At 51.3% G+C, this 15,573-nt stretch overlaps 1 protein-coding gene and 1 long non-coding RNA gene across 2 annotated transcripts in view; one reads left to right on the top strand and one right to left on the bottom strand.

Annotated features, from left to right (window-relative positions):
• The window catches only part of TSPOAP1 (TSPO associated protein 1), a 155,325-nt gene extending 141,069 nt beyond the window's left edge, over positions 1-14,256 (bottom strand). Inside the window, exon 1 of the mRNA XM_067537720.1 lies at positions 13,900-14,256. Within this exon, the coding sequence (XP_067393821.1) occupies positions 13,900-14,256 (357 nt within the window). The remainder of the gene's footprint in view (positions 1-13,899) is intronic.
• LOC137146402 (uncharacterized) lies at positions 5,053-6,382 on the top strand. Its single transcript, XR_010917921.1, has 2 exons — positions 5,053-5,428; positions 6,185-6,382. It is a non-coding gene; the product is annotated as an uncharacterized lncRNA (long non-coding RNA).
• Positions 14,257-15,573: the final 1,317 nt, after the last annotated feature.

Consider the following 15,573-nt stretch of genomic DNA (forward strand, 5'->3'; position numbering starts at 1 on the left):
TGTGATTTGTGAGGGCACGGACTCTGGTGGGAGATACATGACTCCTGCGGAGCGACACTCTGGTGATGGGACCGTGCGGTAGAGGATCTCTGGTAGGATAAGGACATGGGCGAGTGGAGATCCAGGGGAGTGGAGGGCATGTCCTCCTGACTCCCATGGCATCTCAATGCCCCCCCACCACACACACCCCCGCGCCAGGTTAGGCTAAGCAGAGATTCCTGTGTGGCTAACAGGAAACCAGTACAGGCAGCTCCTCAGCTGTGTCAATCAGCACAGCTCCTTCGACTTCAGTGGAACGGCTTGACGCCAGCTGCCAATGTGAGCTTTAAATGCTGCACTCCCACAGGAGCCGGGCCTGGCCGGGGCCTAGTGCAGTTGTGGGGTTAGCAGATGGGGAGCAGAGCAGCAGATGCTGTTGTGTTGGGGTGGGTGGGAATGAAAAGGGCATGAGAGGCTGTGTCTCAGGGCCAGCAGGCTGAGGGGTTCTAAAGCCCCTGTGTTTGGGCCTGTAATTCCCTTCAGCCTCTGGCTTCAGCAGTGGCCTACTGGGGGGGGCAGGAAGTGGCCATGCCCCCGGGTGCCAGCCATGGGGGGGCACCGGCCAGGCCCTCCTCTTCGGAGTCATTCCCTTCCGCTGCAGGCAGCCAGCAGCCACCGTGCTTTGAGATCCCCGGCAGCTGCGCCAGCCTCAGCTCAGGCCTGCCAGTGGCCGAGGGCTCCCGCTGCAGGGGGAGCAAGTGTCCCCCTGGCCCCTTCGCCCCCACGCTGGGCACAGCCAGGAAGCCGCAGAGACCAGATCCCATCACACACACAAATGCACACACACACACACACCGCTGGGGGCCATCTGCCCCTGTCACTCCCGCTCCCAGCCGCCTCCGCCACCCCCACAGCAGGGGTGGGGAGGGACAGCGGGAAACGGGCCCGCAGACCCCCCCATGGGGCACTGCCACTGCCACCGCCGGGGGGCGCAATGCAGGTATTGGCCTCCGGGAGCCGGAGACCCACGGTTCGCCACGGGGCTTCAGAGTCTGTCTTGGTGTAAGGGTCTGTTCGCCCCACGCTGAGACTGAGCCGGGCCCTTGGGTCGGCATCTCTCGGGGAAGCAGGACCCTGAGACAGACACAGCCCCAGGGCCCGTGGGGAGAGGCCAACTCAGGTCAGCCTGATTGACAGGGCGGCAGGCCAATGAGGGAGCCAGGAGGGTGGGGTGGGGGGTCTGTCCTCCTCCTTCCAAGCTTGAGCTGCCCCGGGGCCTGGCCAGAGAGCGGGGCCGAGCTAAGGACGGAGCAGCCGGCGGCTGGAGGCCAGAGACGCAGCCCAGGGAGCCGAGCCGAGCCGAGCCGAGCCGAGCCGAGCACAGCTGCACTGAGCAGAGCGGGGCAGGGGCAGGGGTTGGGGCCGTCCGGAGCAGAGAGACGCCACCAGCCCAGAGGCCGCACAGGCCAGACTCAGAGGGGGATCGTGACCCCGACGTGCTGATGCTGGGCAGAAGGGCCCTGCCCCTAGCGCCTGGGGCATGTGGCCACTGCCAGAGCGAGTGTCTGACTCTGCATCCCTGCAGCGCAGCCAGGCCTGGGCAGGGCCTGCGACGTGTGACACAGACGGTGAGCGTCCCTCACACCCCACAGACGCTGTGTGTGGGGCCCCAGGCCAGGGGGCGGTGTTGGGTGTTTGCCTTTCTCCTCTTTTCTATTTTTTATTTGATGTTTGGTTGCTGTTTGTGTAATAAATTGTCCTGCTTTGCACGGTGTGCTCTGATCAGTGGGGCAGGGAAGCGCCCGGTGCAGAGTTAGTGCCCAGAGCGGGGACACCCAACCCCTGCCCTAAGGGACCACGGCAAGATTGGGGGTTGAGCCCGAGGAATCCTGGGCCCAGCCGTGTCGGGGTTACAGGGACCCACCACACAGGAGAGTGAAGGGGAGCCCTCGAGGCAGGCCGGCCTCTGGGTAAAGGGAGTGGGAGCAGTGACTCAGCTCCTCTACTCGATATTGGTGAGACCGCATTTGAAGTATTGTGTCCAGTTTTGGGCACCCCACTACAAAAAAGATGTGGAGAAGTTGGAGAGAGTCCAACGGAGGGCAACAAAAATGATTAGGGGGCTGGAGCACAAGACTTATGAGGAGAGGCTGAGGGAACTAGGTTTGTTTAGTCAGCAGAAGAGAAGAATGAGGGGGGATTTGATAGCAGCCTTTAACTACCTGAAGGGGGTTCCAGGGAGGATAGAGCTAGGCTGTTCTCGGTGGTGGCAGATGACAGAACAAGGAGCAACGGTCTCAAGTTGCAGTGGGGGAGGTCTAGGTTGGATGTTAGGAAAAGCTTTTTCCCCTAGAAGGGTGGTGAAGCACTGGAATGGGTTACCTAGGGAGGTGGTGGAATCTCCATCTTTAGAGGTTTTTAAGCTGCGGCTTGACAAAGCCCTGGCTGGGATGATTTAGTCAGGGTTGGTTCTGCTTTGAGCAGGGGGTTGGACTAGATACCTCCTGAGGTCCCTGCCAACGCTAATATTCTATGATCCTTTTGCTAGCCAACTCCACTGGGGTAGTGTATGAGCCAGGAACATTCCCCACAATAGCGGGCCCATTCCCCCGCTTACACTAGGGAATAATCCCCTGCTGGGCAGTCTCTGAGATGTCACGGAAGAGTGTGTTAACTTTCATTGCTGGGAAACAGGGACAGTTGGGTTAGGTTGTCTTGAGACGCTGTGGCCCTTTAAACCGAAACAAGACTAAATTCACACAAAATGGGGAAGGGGAGAAAATGATAGGCAGAAAAATGCATCTTCTGTCTTTCTGATACTCTTCTGTTTGCAGCAAACAACAGACCCAGTTCATGGTCTCATTGAGAGACCAGGCAAAGGTTTTACTTCGGTGTGTCTTCCTGGCCTCAGCCCCACAGTCATGGTGCAGAAGACGCATGTGTCTGTGCTGTGCAGTGGGGTGAGCCCCCTTGTCCAGTGTGCATCTGGGAGGATTCTTGAAGAAGAGACAGAACAGGCAGGAATTATTTGCAAAACAACTTGTCTCTTGGCGTGTCGAAAACGACAGCAGATCTGTGCGTAGATATGGATTGTGGTTATGGCTTCCTGCTAGTAAGCAGCCAGCCACAGACAACTGTGTCCTGAAAACTACTTATGAGCATGCAAGCTGTTACCACGGCAGCATCAAGCCTATGACTGGCTACTCAGCAGCAGCAAGCCACAAGCCACAGGCCCCGTGAAAACCTGCCCGAAGGCCTTTCCCAGCAGCGACTAGGAACTTGGAGGCTGAGAGGCTTTTCTGTTTGTTGCTTGGAATACTGTGTTGCTATTGTTAAAAAGCTAGAGTGCTGCCAGTCCATATCTGTGCTTTGTAGGTCATAAAGAGGGTGCAGGAATTGATAATGGACTGTCCCTCAGTGACTAGAGAATCATTTAAAAAACATTCCCAGATGGCCAGAGTTCCCAATGTTCAAAAACCCTGAGACAGCCCCTACAACAAACAGAGCTTAAAATAGAATACATTTGTGGGTTTTATTTGCTCCAAGAGAGAAGTGGAGGCAAGGCTGCCGTGCTTTGCCAGCAGCTGGTGGCCAGCCAGCTCTGCTCTATATGGCCACACTGCCTGTATTGTCAAGGAAGGTTGAGGGTAGCTCAGAACTAGCTGTCTCCACATGTTGCACTGGCAAGGCACATGTAGGTGGCTGGAAAGGGAGACAAGTGTCTGAGGGTGGCTGTAGGAGGTGGCAGGGCTCAGCAGAAATCAGGCCTTCTTCCAGATGAGCTAGAAAGGTGTGTGTGGACTGAAATGTTACAAACCCCCACCATCACCAACTCTCATAGACTCTAAGGTCAGCAGGGACCAATCTGATCATCTAATCCGACCTCCTGCACAACGCAGGCCAACAGCACCTCACCCACCCACTCCAGACATAGGCCCCCTAACCTATGACTGAGATATTAAAGGCCTCAGATCATGGCTTAAAGACTTTAAGGTACAGAGAATCCACCAGCAAGTGTCTCCTGGCACGCACACGAACACCTCCCCCCCGTGGGTGTTACCAGCCGTATTCTCGTGCAGCACCTCTCTGGGAGCAGACCCCTTGATCCATGTCTTTTTGACCAAGGTGGGAGTTTAGGTTCCAGGAGCCCTTTACCTTTGAGTACCTTATTTAGAGACTGCCAAGTGTTCTTCCTCCGCAGAGACAGACTGAGGGAAAATCCCACACAACAGTAGATCTCTTATTAAAACAGAATGTATTAAAAACAGAGGAAAAGGAATTAAAACCAAAGATGTGATGGATTCAACATGTCCACTTTACGTGAGCTAAATGGGGGCAGCACTGCTGCAGCAAGGGAAAGACAAAACTCGGCATCTCTAGAAGGCAAGACTAGTCTCTAGCCCATCCTGTCTAGTCTCTGCATCCTGTTGCCATGTCTGGGGAGAGAGAAATGATTCATCCCTCTCCACAAGCTTATCAAAGCCTCTGCCTGGGGATTTATTACTGTGCTCTGCTTGGGGCACCTTCCCCATGACCAACGTAAAAACACACCAGGAGAAGGCAACCCTCCCGTACAGAACATCTCCCCCACACCAGGAGCAATAGCTATTGGGTCACTCCATGTCTTGGCCCAATCATCAGGACACTTGTTTCCTGACGGCTTCCCCATCTGGCTGCAGAGGTGTTGGTTTGTATCTCTGGCCTGACCAGCTGGATTTTTTCCTAAATATGAAACCCATCTCCCTGGTTATAAAACAGAAATGCTGAGTGAGGCCCTATCCCATGAAGCAAGAGCTGGACATTCATTGCTGGTCTTGGGATGGCTGGAGTGTTCTGCTACTGCCTAGCTAATAGCCGAATATGACAAAATGGCTTCATTTCTTCATTTTTCCTGTGATGGGGTGTCTGCCCCACACTGGCACTGAAGGGGTTAAAAGCAGCCTAGGGAGGCTGCACAGGGAGCAGCCAATCCGAGAGAGGCTGTGAGAAGCAGCCAATCAGGGCCCAACAGGCCATATAAACAGAGGTACAGAGGCAGAGGTGGTCAGTTGCTGCAGAGAGCCCCAGGGAAAGGCCACCCTTGCCTAGTGTCTGAAGTGGATGGGATAGGTCACTACTTTCAGCCTGTTGCCTGGGTCTCCTTGTCTGTAGGACTAAGCCTGGCCTGTTGTTTTTCCCTACAGTGCCAGGGCACTGGGAGCTGCTGTTGTGAAAGCCAGTCCTTCTCCCTGGTGTTCTTCACTGCTCCCTGGGCCTCTTCCCCCTCTGTCTCTCTTCAGAGTGACTCTGTAGATCCAGGCGTGGACACCATCCTACTCACCCTCCCTGTTGGGACTGGGAGCAATTTCAAATGCCTCAGAGAAGTGGCTGAGGGGAGAGAGGAAGAGAAGACCGCACACAGCAAGTTACTGGAAGAGGGAAAGCTCAGGAAAGAGATCGGACACACAAGGTAGCAAGAGAGACACTTCAGGTCACCCCATTTTCCTTGATCATCCCTTCCTACCTGGTGCTCTGAATCCAAGTGCAAAGAGTGTCAGTCAGGGGCTGTTGCGGGGCTGGAGGCAGATGGCCCAGATGCAATTTGTGATAAATCAAGTTTTCTCTGAGGCTAGGGCCGTGTGTTTTGTTGGAGCTGGTGCTGAATCACTTGGCAAACACTGCCAGCAGCTCCTCAAAGGAGGAATATAGATTCTGGATCAAGGCTGGGCAACTCCCATGATCTGAGGCTTGCTGAGACTTTCCCACAGCTGATCGTAGTATATTAGGGTTGGAAGGGATCTCAGGAGGTCATCTAGCCCAAGGCCAACCGCCTGCTCAAAGGGAGAGCCTTGTACCACCAGGGATGCTCACAAAACTCCTGTGACAGGTGTAAACAGGAATCCTTGTGAAAGGTCAATAGAAGTGAGTCATGGTCACAGCTTTGCATTTCTGATACCTGCTATCAGCTGGGTGCGTGAACCCTCCTGGAAGCTGTCAGGTGTAATGCCACCCTTCGTTCAACATAGTAGGAACGGTTAAGCTGGTGAGAGGCAGGAGGTGAGCTGTCAGTGACAGCTGAGGAGGAAAATGTCCTCTCCAATAAGCAAACATAAGAAGAGTTGTTCCAAGCGCCTTTTCTGAAAGCTCCTTTCCAGGGCATCAGGGTAACTCCAGCCACTGGCCTTCCCACGCAGAGCTTAAACAAACATTCACCATCTCTTTGCAGCGCACTGGATGGGGCTCCCTCCCGCCATGGAGCTACAGGGCTGAGAGGCTTCAGACACGTTGTGGCCTGGCCTCTTCTCCAGAGGATGTGTGCTCCCAGCCAAGATAGGAAGAACTGCCTAGGCTTCAGGCTACACTTATTAAATATTCATTACCAGAATGAAATGGCTTTTAATTGATTTCAAGACTCCGTTGTTTACCACAACCACTAATGCAGCCTCGTTCCAGACCATGCTGATATTCCTCGATGGCACAAAACGCTCTCCAAGCTAAGCTTTTCAAAGGAACCAAAGAGACTTAGGCATGCAGAACCTCTCTGAGGCTCCTTTGAAGATCCCTGCCCCGTACAGGAATTAGGCTGGCAGTTCAGAGCATAAATCTCAAGGTCATCCTTTGTCTCAGAATTGGACAGTGAAATAAGCAGGTCAGTGGGGCAGAGGAAAGAAGCAGTGTGAAAGTGCGTGAGGTAGCTGCATGTGTTCTAGGGGAAATTCTAGGGCAATCTCCAGTAGTACAGGAACACAGCCTATGCTAGCAAGATAGTGTAAAATACTAAACATGATACAAAAGTGACAAACTCTCCACAGCCCTCTACGATCAGTCTGCAAGGAACAAAAATGAAAACTTCTATTAGCCACTCACTTCGCCCCAAAAAGGAGCACAGGCCTTTTCCACACATCACAAAAGCAAGGATGCAGTTACCTTGCCACCTCTGTAGCAAACACAACCCAAAATAAAATCTCTGCTTTAGGCAATAAAAAAAAACCACCCTCAAGTAAAGAAGCATTTGCAAGATGTTGCCCAGCAAAAGTTGAAAAGATCAGCAAAAATATATGAAGCCTGTTATAGCAAGAAATGCTTCAATTAGAACTACCAAATGGGTCATAAAATATAGTTTAACCCGCAGCCCAAAATGAAAAAGCCCCCAACTTCCAATGTCATTTTAAAAATCTTAACAAAATAATTTTAAAAAGCCATTTCTGCAGTTTTAGGCCAAAATCTACAAAGGATCCAAGCACCCCATCTTAGTCCCGGCTCCCGCAATGTGAAACAGGTGGGCAGAGTCCTACAACCATATTGAGTCCCAGTGACCTCAGCCACACTCTGGGTGGGCACCAGTCTCTGCTCACTTGGTATTTCTGTGTCAGCTCAAAGGGTTGGTCCATTATATACTGATACAGGCCAAGCTGACAAATAGAAAGATGACAGTGGAATAAAAGATCGTCGTAACTGTGTGTAAAGCCCCACAAATTTCAATCGTGTTTCAAATAATACAATAAACAGATCAAAACAGCTAAATAATATACACATGAATCTGGCATGTTGTGAAGCTTTCCAGGACACCGTATGCTGTCTTAACACACTCATTGTGAAAACTGGTTGAAAAATGGGAGTTTTTTTTCTCCAGAAAATGTGTATTTTTCATCAGAAACTGACAAATTTAGACTGAACCCCCCACTATTTTGGTTCAGGGCTCCAGCGCCGTGGGTGATGAGAGCTATGGCTGGGGGTGGTTAATCCTGCCATTCTCTGATTGTAATGTTGCTCATGTAACCCAAGTTCAGACCCTTTGTGCATACGGAGTCCTAGCACATAGCTAGAAGGTGCTTGTGACAGGTGCTAACTGGCCAGCCCACTCTCGCCACAGAAGCTAGGCAGGTCCAGTTCTGTTCAGCTGAATCAACGGGGAATTTCAGTAAAACCTACACTGACATTTAGCTAAGACACTGGGGTTTACGTTCCTGCTTCTGCAAAAAGCATTATGAACTCTTCTCATTCACACGTGGTCCAGGTGCAGTGTTCCTTTTTAGCCAGGACACATCACCTCTGGCAGCCTCCTTACACGTGTGCTTTGCTGGCACTGTAATGTTGCAAAGACCCCTTGGGGAGCCGATGGGGGCAGACTGCTTTGCCCTCTTCTACAGCTCAATGGGCCCTTTCCCGAGAGAGACAGCAAAGCAACCTGATAGCCCCTTCCACACCGACTTTGCCAGCTTCAGGATCAGCCAGGCTGGGTCAGAGTCCAAGTAAAGGGCTAAGGAGTTAACATGCCCCTAAAACTGAGTGGGGGGGTTAAATCGGTGAACTAAGAAGACAGGGACCTCTCGCCCAGAAGCACGATCAGTTCCAATTCACTGACACGGGAGCAATTCCTCTCCATCCAGACACTTGAACAGCAATCCAAAAGAAAACGTCTTAGCAGTCAGGCAAAAAGACACTGACACAGAAATGTCTCAAGGTTGCTGTCAAAGTCAGATCAGAACTGCACACGCTGTTCCCTAAGGTGCCATCTGATGCGCATCTTCATCTCTTACAAAGTGACCCAGATAGAACAATTTCAAGAGGTGACCTGAGAATCCAAAGCAGTTTCCTTTCTCCACGGGGTGAGCCTGCCCTCCTCCAAGGCTGAGACAGAGAGCACTTTGAACATACGCTCTTTCCAACTGCCGATTACCGGCCAAAAGCATACAAGTGTCACAAGTTTTCCCTAACCCGTGAACGTGAGCAGGTCTCTCTGCCTGCGTGAGCTCCTCATGGGACTTTACACAGGATATTATGCTGCTTCTGACAGGAAGCAAGATGCCTAGACTGCTTAAATCTAGCTCCAGCGCTAGATCTTACTCAGTAAGAAACCACTGACAGTGACCATTACAATCTGATACCTTCCTATTTAGCTATTTGATTGGTTTTGTTTGTTTGCCAGTTTTAATACAAAAGCACTAGAAAATGCCATTGCAAAGCCAAACACTCAAAAGTTAGGAAATGCCAGAATTAACATTGCCTGTGCAATCTGAATTTCACTCCTTTGTGTGCGTCTGCTAGGAGAAAGTTTGTACATGATCACTGACATTTTCCCAACAGTTCCTCTGTCTCATTCAGTGCAGAGCTGGATGGTGCATAACGAGTAAGGCTGAAGGCTGATTTAAGAGCAAGTTTTAGGATTAAGGCAGTGGACTGGGATCCAGGAAAATTGGATTGTCCCCTGCCTCTGCCACAGATTTCCTATGTGCTCTTGGGGAAGTCACTTAGGTATGAGGAGAAGCGAACACAACTGAGATGATTTAGTTTGGAGAAGGGAAGATTAAGAGGTGATGAGAGGAGTAGAGCATATCAATGACTCAGGATTATTACAGCAAACACGAAGGTTAAGGTTGCCAAACAATTCCCCTTACAACCGCCACTTTTCACATGCTTAGACTGTCTCCGAGACTCCTTCTGAACTGAAGTTTTACATGCTTGGTTTCTGTCACAAGGGATTTTTTTTTTTTGGTAAAATTTGAGCAAAATATATCCAGTTTTTGAGTAATGAGAGAGCGAAAAAAATAGTTTTCCATTTTAAAACATGGTTGCAATAGGTTTTTCCAGGACCCTGGGGCAGAAAGAGCTGCGTCTTTAAATCTGAGATTAGTCCTGGACGTATTGGTGAATATCGAGTATGTGTTTTACAGCACTGCCAAGCGCTCGTTGTACTGTGTTCGGTTATGAATGTCTGAAAATCCAGTTGGACAAACATACATGGGTGTGATTTCCTAAAGCACTCAGCTTTGGCCCAACGCTGAATGCTAGTGCAAATGCTACCAGATGTTGGTATGTTATTCCACCTCAGACCTTGACGTGAGATCTGGTAACTAGGGAACAGGTCTGGCATTGTTAGGTCAGTTAAAACAGGGGTATTCGTCTTCACAGCAATTTCTGAGGGGAACCTCCACTTTGCAAATTAATTCGAGAGCCTTGCTGGCCAGGTGCATAGGATTATCACCTCAGACTGGACCTGGTCATAGATGCTCAAAAACTAACTACGGTGCTGCAGGCCCGTGAGACAGACATGTGGAATAGAAGTGTGTATTTCACAATATAAAACAGGAGGTTATCTCTCAAGAGAACAATTTTATGTTCTTTATCATGCCCTATATCTCTAGAGCATCTCTGATGGCTATTGCAAGTAGTTAAAGAGAAAGAGGCGACAAAGAATGTCCTTCCCTTGAGCTGCTCCTTAGAGATAAAGGCTCTGACTCAAAGTTCAACTAAAGGGCTGCATGTTGAGAACTGCAGAAGGGTTATAAAATGGTGTCCAGAATTATTTCTCCTGTGCTATAAAAGACAGTCCCAAAGAACCTTATGAAATGTCTCATCAGGGTGGATAAATAGTGACAGGGCTAGAGAGAGAGCTTTGCTAAGTCTTTTGCTGATAGCTTATTCCTAGATTAATGATATTGCTCCCAATGGTGTAAAATCTTCTGGCTTCTTATCTTTTGTCAGGAGTGTGGCTATACTGGTATTCTCATCTGAACTGGGCCATTTTCCCACTTTAAGGAAGTTATAGAACTTTTAAGTGCTTGAGACACTAAAAACTTCTGAACAAATGTATTTAACTCACTGCCAAAGCCATCTGGAAGGGCTTTTGCAGCATTTGCAAATTCCTCTGTTGGTATGTCTGTTTCACATGGTACCTTTTCTCTTTTGAGATTCAGTAATTGCAGGATTGTAAGAGACCTTAAGTGTGAACAGAGTTTGCTATAGACTTTTGAAATGCCCAGTGATGTGGGGTTCCAGACCAAGAGATTTCTGATTTTACAGCTCTGCTGAGCTCCCGCAGCTCCACTGATCTCCGCTGAAGTTGGGAGTGCTCAGCACTTCAGGGAGTCCGGTCTGAGGTGTTTCAGGGACTAGAAAACACGCACCAGTGGCCATCCCACCACACCAGGCACCGCCAGCCACAGCTGGTACCTGAACCACAAGGTTTTTCAGAACAGAATCAACTTCTGCACTCCCCCAGCACAGAGCACCCGGGGGTGCATTACTAGGCCATAAGGCCAGCGCTCTGGTGGTAGACACCCTACCCTGCTGGAGCACACCTTCTGTTTGCAGAGGGTTAGTGCTGGTGACAGCAGCCCTGGTAGAGAACAACTCCTATTCCCAGAACAAGAGCAGCCCACACCACAGCGTTACAAGCGTCACCACCCACGCCCACCCACATGCCCAGCCCTGATCTGGAAGAACCAGCCCGCAGACAAGAGGGCAGCATCCTGGCTCTGCCCATTCACCCCCAGGCCTCCGCTCATAGGTGCTGGAACTCACCGTGCAGGGGGAGCTGACGCAACCATCATATAGAGGGTTTACATTTTGGATCAGTGGCTCTCGGCGTCCCCTCCCGTACACACTGTTCCAGCACCCTGCCCTGCTAGCATTACTCTCTGGTGCAAGCACTTGCCTGCTAGGAACTGGACTGAGAGAACACGTTTCACACAGGCCAGTCAAGTGTCAGTACCTGTTATCCCTTGATAGGGAATTACGCTCCTGTGACCTAGGATGTTAAGTTGTAGCTGCCATCAGAGGCACGATCCAGGGACCCCCGGATAAGTTGTAACCATCTTGTGTTTGCTCCAGTAATGCTGTCTGGCACCGGGATGAAGCTTTTAACTCTTTCCCAGTGGGAGACGCGTTAACTCTGCTGGAACTCTGACGTGTCCCACAGCACCCACTGCCACTGACAAGCCGGCACTGGAGCGGCAGCTCCCAGAGTGAGAGGTGTGTGCGCGAGGAGGGAATGAATGCTGGGCATCACAGGGGCACCCATCCAAGTGTCTGCAGGATCCCTAGGGGGTACCCAGGCAAGCAGCCTGCAGAAATGCACAGGTCAGGATTGTGTATGTGCAATGGCTGCTGTCGCTGATGACTGAACCTCCTCCACAGCCAAGAGCATAGCCCTCTGCAGCTTGAACTCCTGCTAGGAGCCATGGCAGAGTCAGAGACGGTGTGTGACACATTGAACTACACACGTGTGACACACTGAACTACACACGTGTGACACCCAGCTACAGCAGAACTAGTCATCTCCTCCACACCTCCCTCACTGCCCCTCTCTGCACCCAGCCTTCCTCCCTGCGAGCTGGGAGGGGCGCAGAGCTCAGGCTCCAGCCTGGAAGTCTCCACAGCAATGGAACGGCTCCGCAGGCCCAGGTCGGCTGGCACTGGCCAGCCCTGGGTTTTTCTTTGCTGTGTAGACAGACCCTTCGTTTTCCTGCAGGTAAGTTCACCGTGCTCAGCCCACCTCGGTGATCTTACCTCACAGGAAACGGAAGCTCCTGCTCTTCTGTATGTTTTCAGCTCGGCAGCTCGCACGCGCTAGTTTTAGTTGTGCAGACAGGGTCTCCAGCACCTCATCAGGGCAGTCAGGCAATCGGCGTTTGCCAGATCAGGGGCTAAAGAGGGAGCACAGCACACCAGAGGTGCTGAACTCCGGGGAGCACAGCAACGAGACTTCCGGTGGCAGCTTCCAAATGCCCTTTCTCCCCTCCTGAGAGTGCGTCTACACTGAAGGCTGGGATTGTGACCCCCAGCTGTGTTGTCACACTCACACTAGAGCGAGTGCGCCAAATCCAGTAGTGTAGCCGGGTACCATGGGCAACAGCAAGCAGGAGCACAGGCGAGCTCTGATGAGTACAAGCCCGCCCGGCCCCTGGGTAGCATGCTGCCCAGTTACACTACAGTTTTTAGTGTGCTGGCTCTGGGAGAACTAGCATGAGTCTGTCTGCATGGGCTGGGAATCACAGTCCAGCTCCACGTGTAGACCCAGGCTGAGCTCAGGGACCTATCTTTGGGGCTGACTGAACACTTGCCAGTTTCTCCTGAAAAAGAAGAAACAAATGGGTCTCTTTAGGTTTCTGTGGTGGATGAAGAGGGCAGGAAGCGGAGAGGCATTTTAAAGAGGAGTTGCTGTTGTGCTTGTTTTTTACATTAGAAAAAGCAAGAATTTCCAGGCTTATCTTCCCCGATTTTGCCGGGTGTCTCGCTGGATGACCTGCAGCTGTGGATTAGAAGATCTCTCAGCCCTGAATCGGTGGGGCGGAGTCTGCGTTAAGCAGGCGTTCAAAAAACAAACAAGAGTTTAAAGGGTCTGAACTAAAGCCATGTCCCCTCGCACGTCATTAGATTTCACTTACAATTTCTCTAATGTGCCAAACCTGCCATTTGTCCATAGAGTTTTTCAGGAATATGGTGGAGACATGTCCTGAACATCTGTTGTAAAAAAACCAACCCCTTTTCAGGCCTTCTCTCTCTCTCGCTAAGAAGTAATAATGGGCCCAGACTGTTTTACAAACTGTGTCTAGTCAGGTACTGTACTGCCTGAAGGATCCCTGGGTTATCTGCAAACCACGGTCCACGTGCCTGGAAGCAGCAGACCCACACAGCATCACCTCAGCAGATAAAGGGTACCACGGAAGAAGCTGCCAATTAATCCCATCACATTCTCCAGTCTGAAAGCCAGGAGATCCCTCCATAGTGACAAAAAGATCTACCTTCCCCTTTGCACTGCACAGTGCATCTGCTGAGAACCAGCACAGCCCCACACTCAGCAGCCCCATCCAAGCTCCACAAACCATCCTCCAGCACAAGCCAAAGCACAACCAATTGGAGAGCCCTGCAAAAGAGCAACTAGCTAGACAGGTGCCTTCACTTCCAGTCCACCGAGCAACGCAGCCAGTCATTCCTTGGGACTGGCCTCAAGCCCAGAGCAAAGCTTTCCAGGGCCGTGGATGTGCGGGTTCAGCCATGAAGAGACAGCTACTGCCTGTGCCTCTCTCCACACCAAGTCAGTGTTGGTGTCTCCTCTCACAAGCACCCACAAGCACTCCCCAGCTGAAACACCCACATGAATCTCTATCTAATGGAAACACGCACGGCAGTTCTCCACCTGAAAGCAAATTGCCTTACCTTGGAGGATCCATCCATCTGGTAGTGTCTGAGCCCCTCCACTGAGATCTCCAGGGGGTGCACTGACACCTCCCATTGGCCTGGGGTCCACAGGGCGCTCTCCTGGGACTGCGCCAGGGCTGACTGGCTTCTGACTTCCAGTAGACCAGGCACTGGCACCCCGGGCGTCAGTTCAAGAACTACCCCGCTGCCAGTATCCCCCACAGGGGCTGCATCTTCTAGCATATCTGTCACCACGGCTGTGTCCTGACATACAAGAGCTTCAGGGACTACTCTGCTGTGCCATGCCGGACAACCTTGCCATGGTGACACCTGGATTAAGTCAGCATGTGGCTTCATTTCTTCCTGCTTCTCCATGTCTTTCTGTGGGGCAATGTGCTTCTCTCAAATACTGATTCCACCCCGGCTATAGCTAGGAATTCTCTGCAGCCACAAAGCTCCAGAGACCAGGATAAAAACCCTGAAGGCATCACAGCCTGAGCACAGGAGAGAATCCCGGGAACATCCTGGGCTGCATTTCTTCACGGCTGGGCTAAAAGGAAATGGAAGCGTCTCTCTGCTAGGAAAGGCTCGCCTCGCATCATCCTCATTTTGACCTGTCAAAGGTTTTGCAGACTGAAAATCCACAGTGTGAGCTCCCCCTCCTTCCCATCATACAAAGGCTGCAAAATGAACTGCAGAATATCAGGCTCTGTGTTCTTCCCAGCTATAGATCCTCTGTCATCACTCAGCAGGGTCTCCGGTCCTCGTTCCCAGAGCAAACAGCATCCAGCAGGCCTGCTTATTTATTCAAGGGCTGATGCTCATCTGCAGCTCTGTGCTACGGAGGCCTTGTCCGATCGGGTGCTTGCCTCATAGTCACACACACTGAAGCGATGACGTAAGTGGAGGGGCTGGTAAAGTTGTCAGCCCTTAACAGCTCCAAGGAATCATTCCGTGCTGCTTGCTAGATTTTTCCAGTGCAAGCTCCATTGCCAGCTATGGAATCACCACAATCCCCAGTACAAATAGTGCAAAGTCATCAATATTAAAACGGGACTTGCACCTAGCAGGACTGTGTCACTCCTGTGAGCCCTCCAATAGGAAGAGACTTCTGGTTTCCATGGAAATTGTGCTGGAATGGTGTGTTTGCTGCCTATTGATTAGAGGTTAGGATACTGCAATACAGAGCTGTCAGATACGGAACATGCATTTCTAATCCATAGCTACCTCTGCGGAACCGAAACTGACAGTATCCACCCAGAATCCCTGCTCGACTCAGAACCAAAGACCCGCACCCACCAGTCATCTCAGTCTTTAATCACTCCTCAAAACCCTTTTGCGGAAGCAGCTTTGCATTTTGACAGCTGAGTGTATGTGCCTGGGTATAGGTGCAGGTAACCGCAATAATCCAGAGACCTCAGCGGGACCAGCAGTCAGAGAGCCACGGCCCAGTCTGGTAGCCTGCACAGCATGCACAGAGTCCTTAAAGAGCTCGCCGAGCCAGGAGTGCAGGGCATGGGAGCAGGAGTTACTCTGCTGTCAGTAAGATGCATTCCCAGATCAGCTCCCACATGAATGGTCAGCTCTGCCTGCAGCTGCCTCTCCTGATAAATCAGTGAAACTGACAGGTCTAATCCTCTAGTCGGAGGGAAGATTCAGATGCGTCTCATCTTCGCCTCTGGCAAGCTAAAA

This window comes from Emydura macquarii, unplaced genomic scaffold (genome assembly GCF_026122565.2).
Source record: "Emydura macquarii macquarii isolate MOO-44397 ecotype Brisbane River unplaced genomic scaffold, CSIRO-AGI_Emac_v2 contig_450, whole genome shotgun sequence".
Taxonomy (NCBI): Eukaryota; Metazoa; Chordata; order Testudines; family Chelidae; genus Emydura; species Emydura macquarii.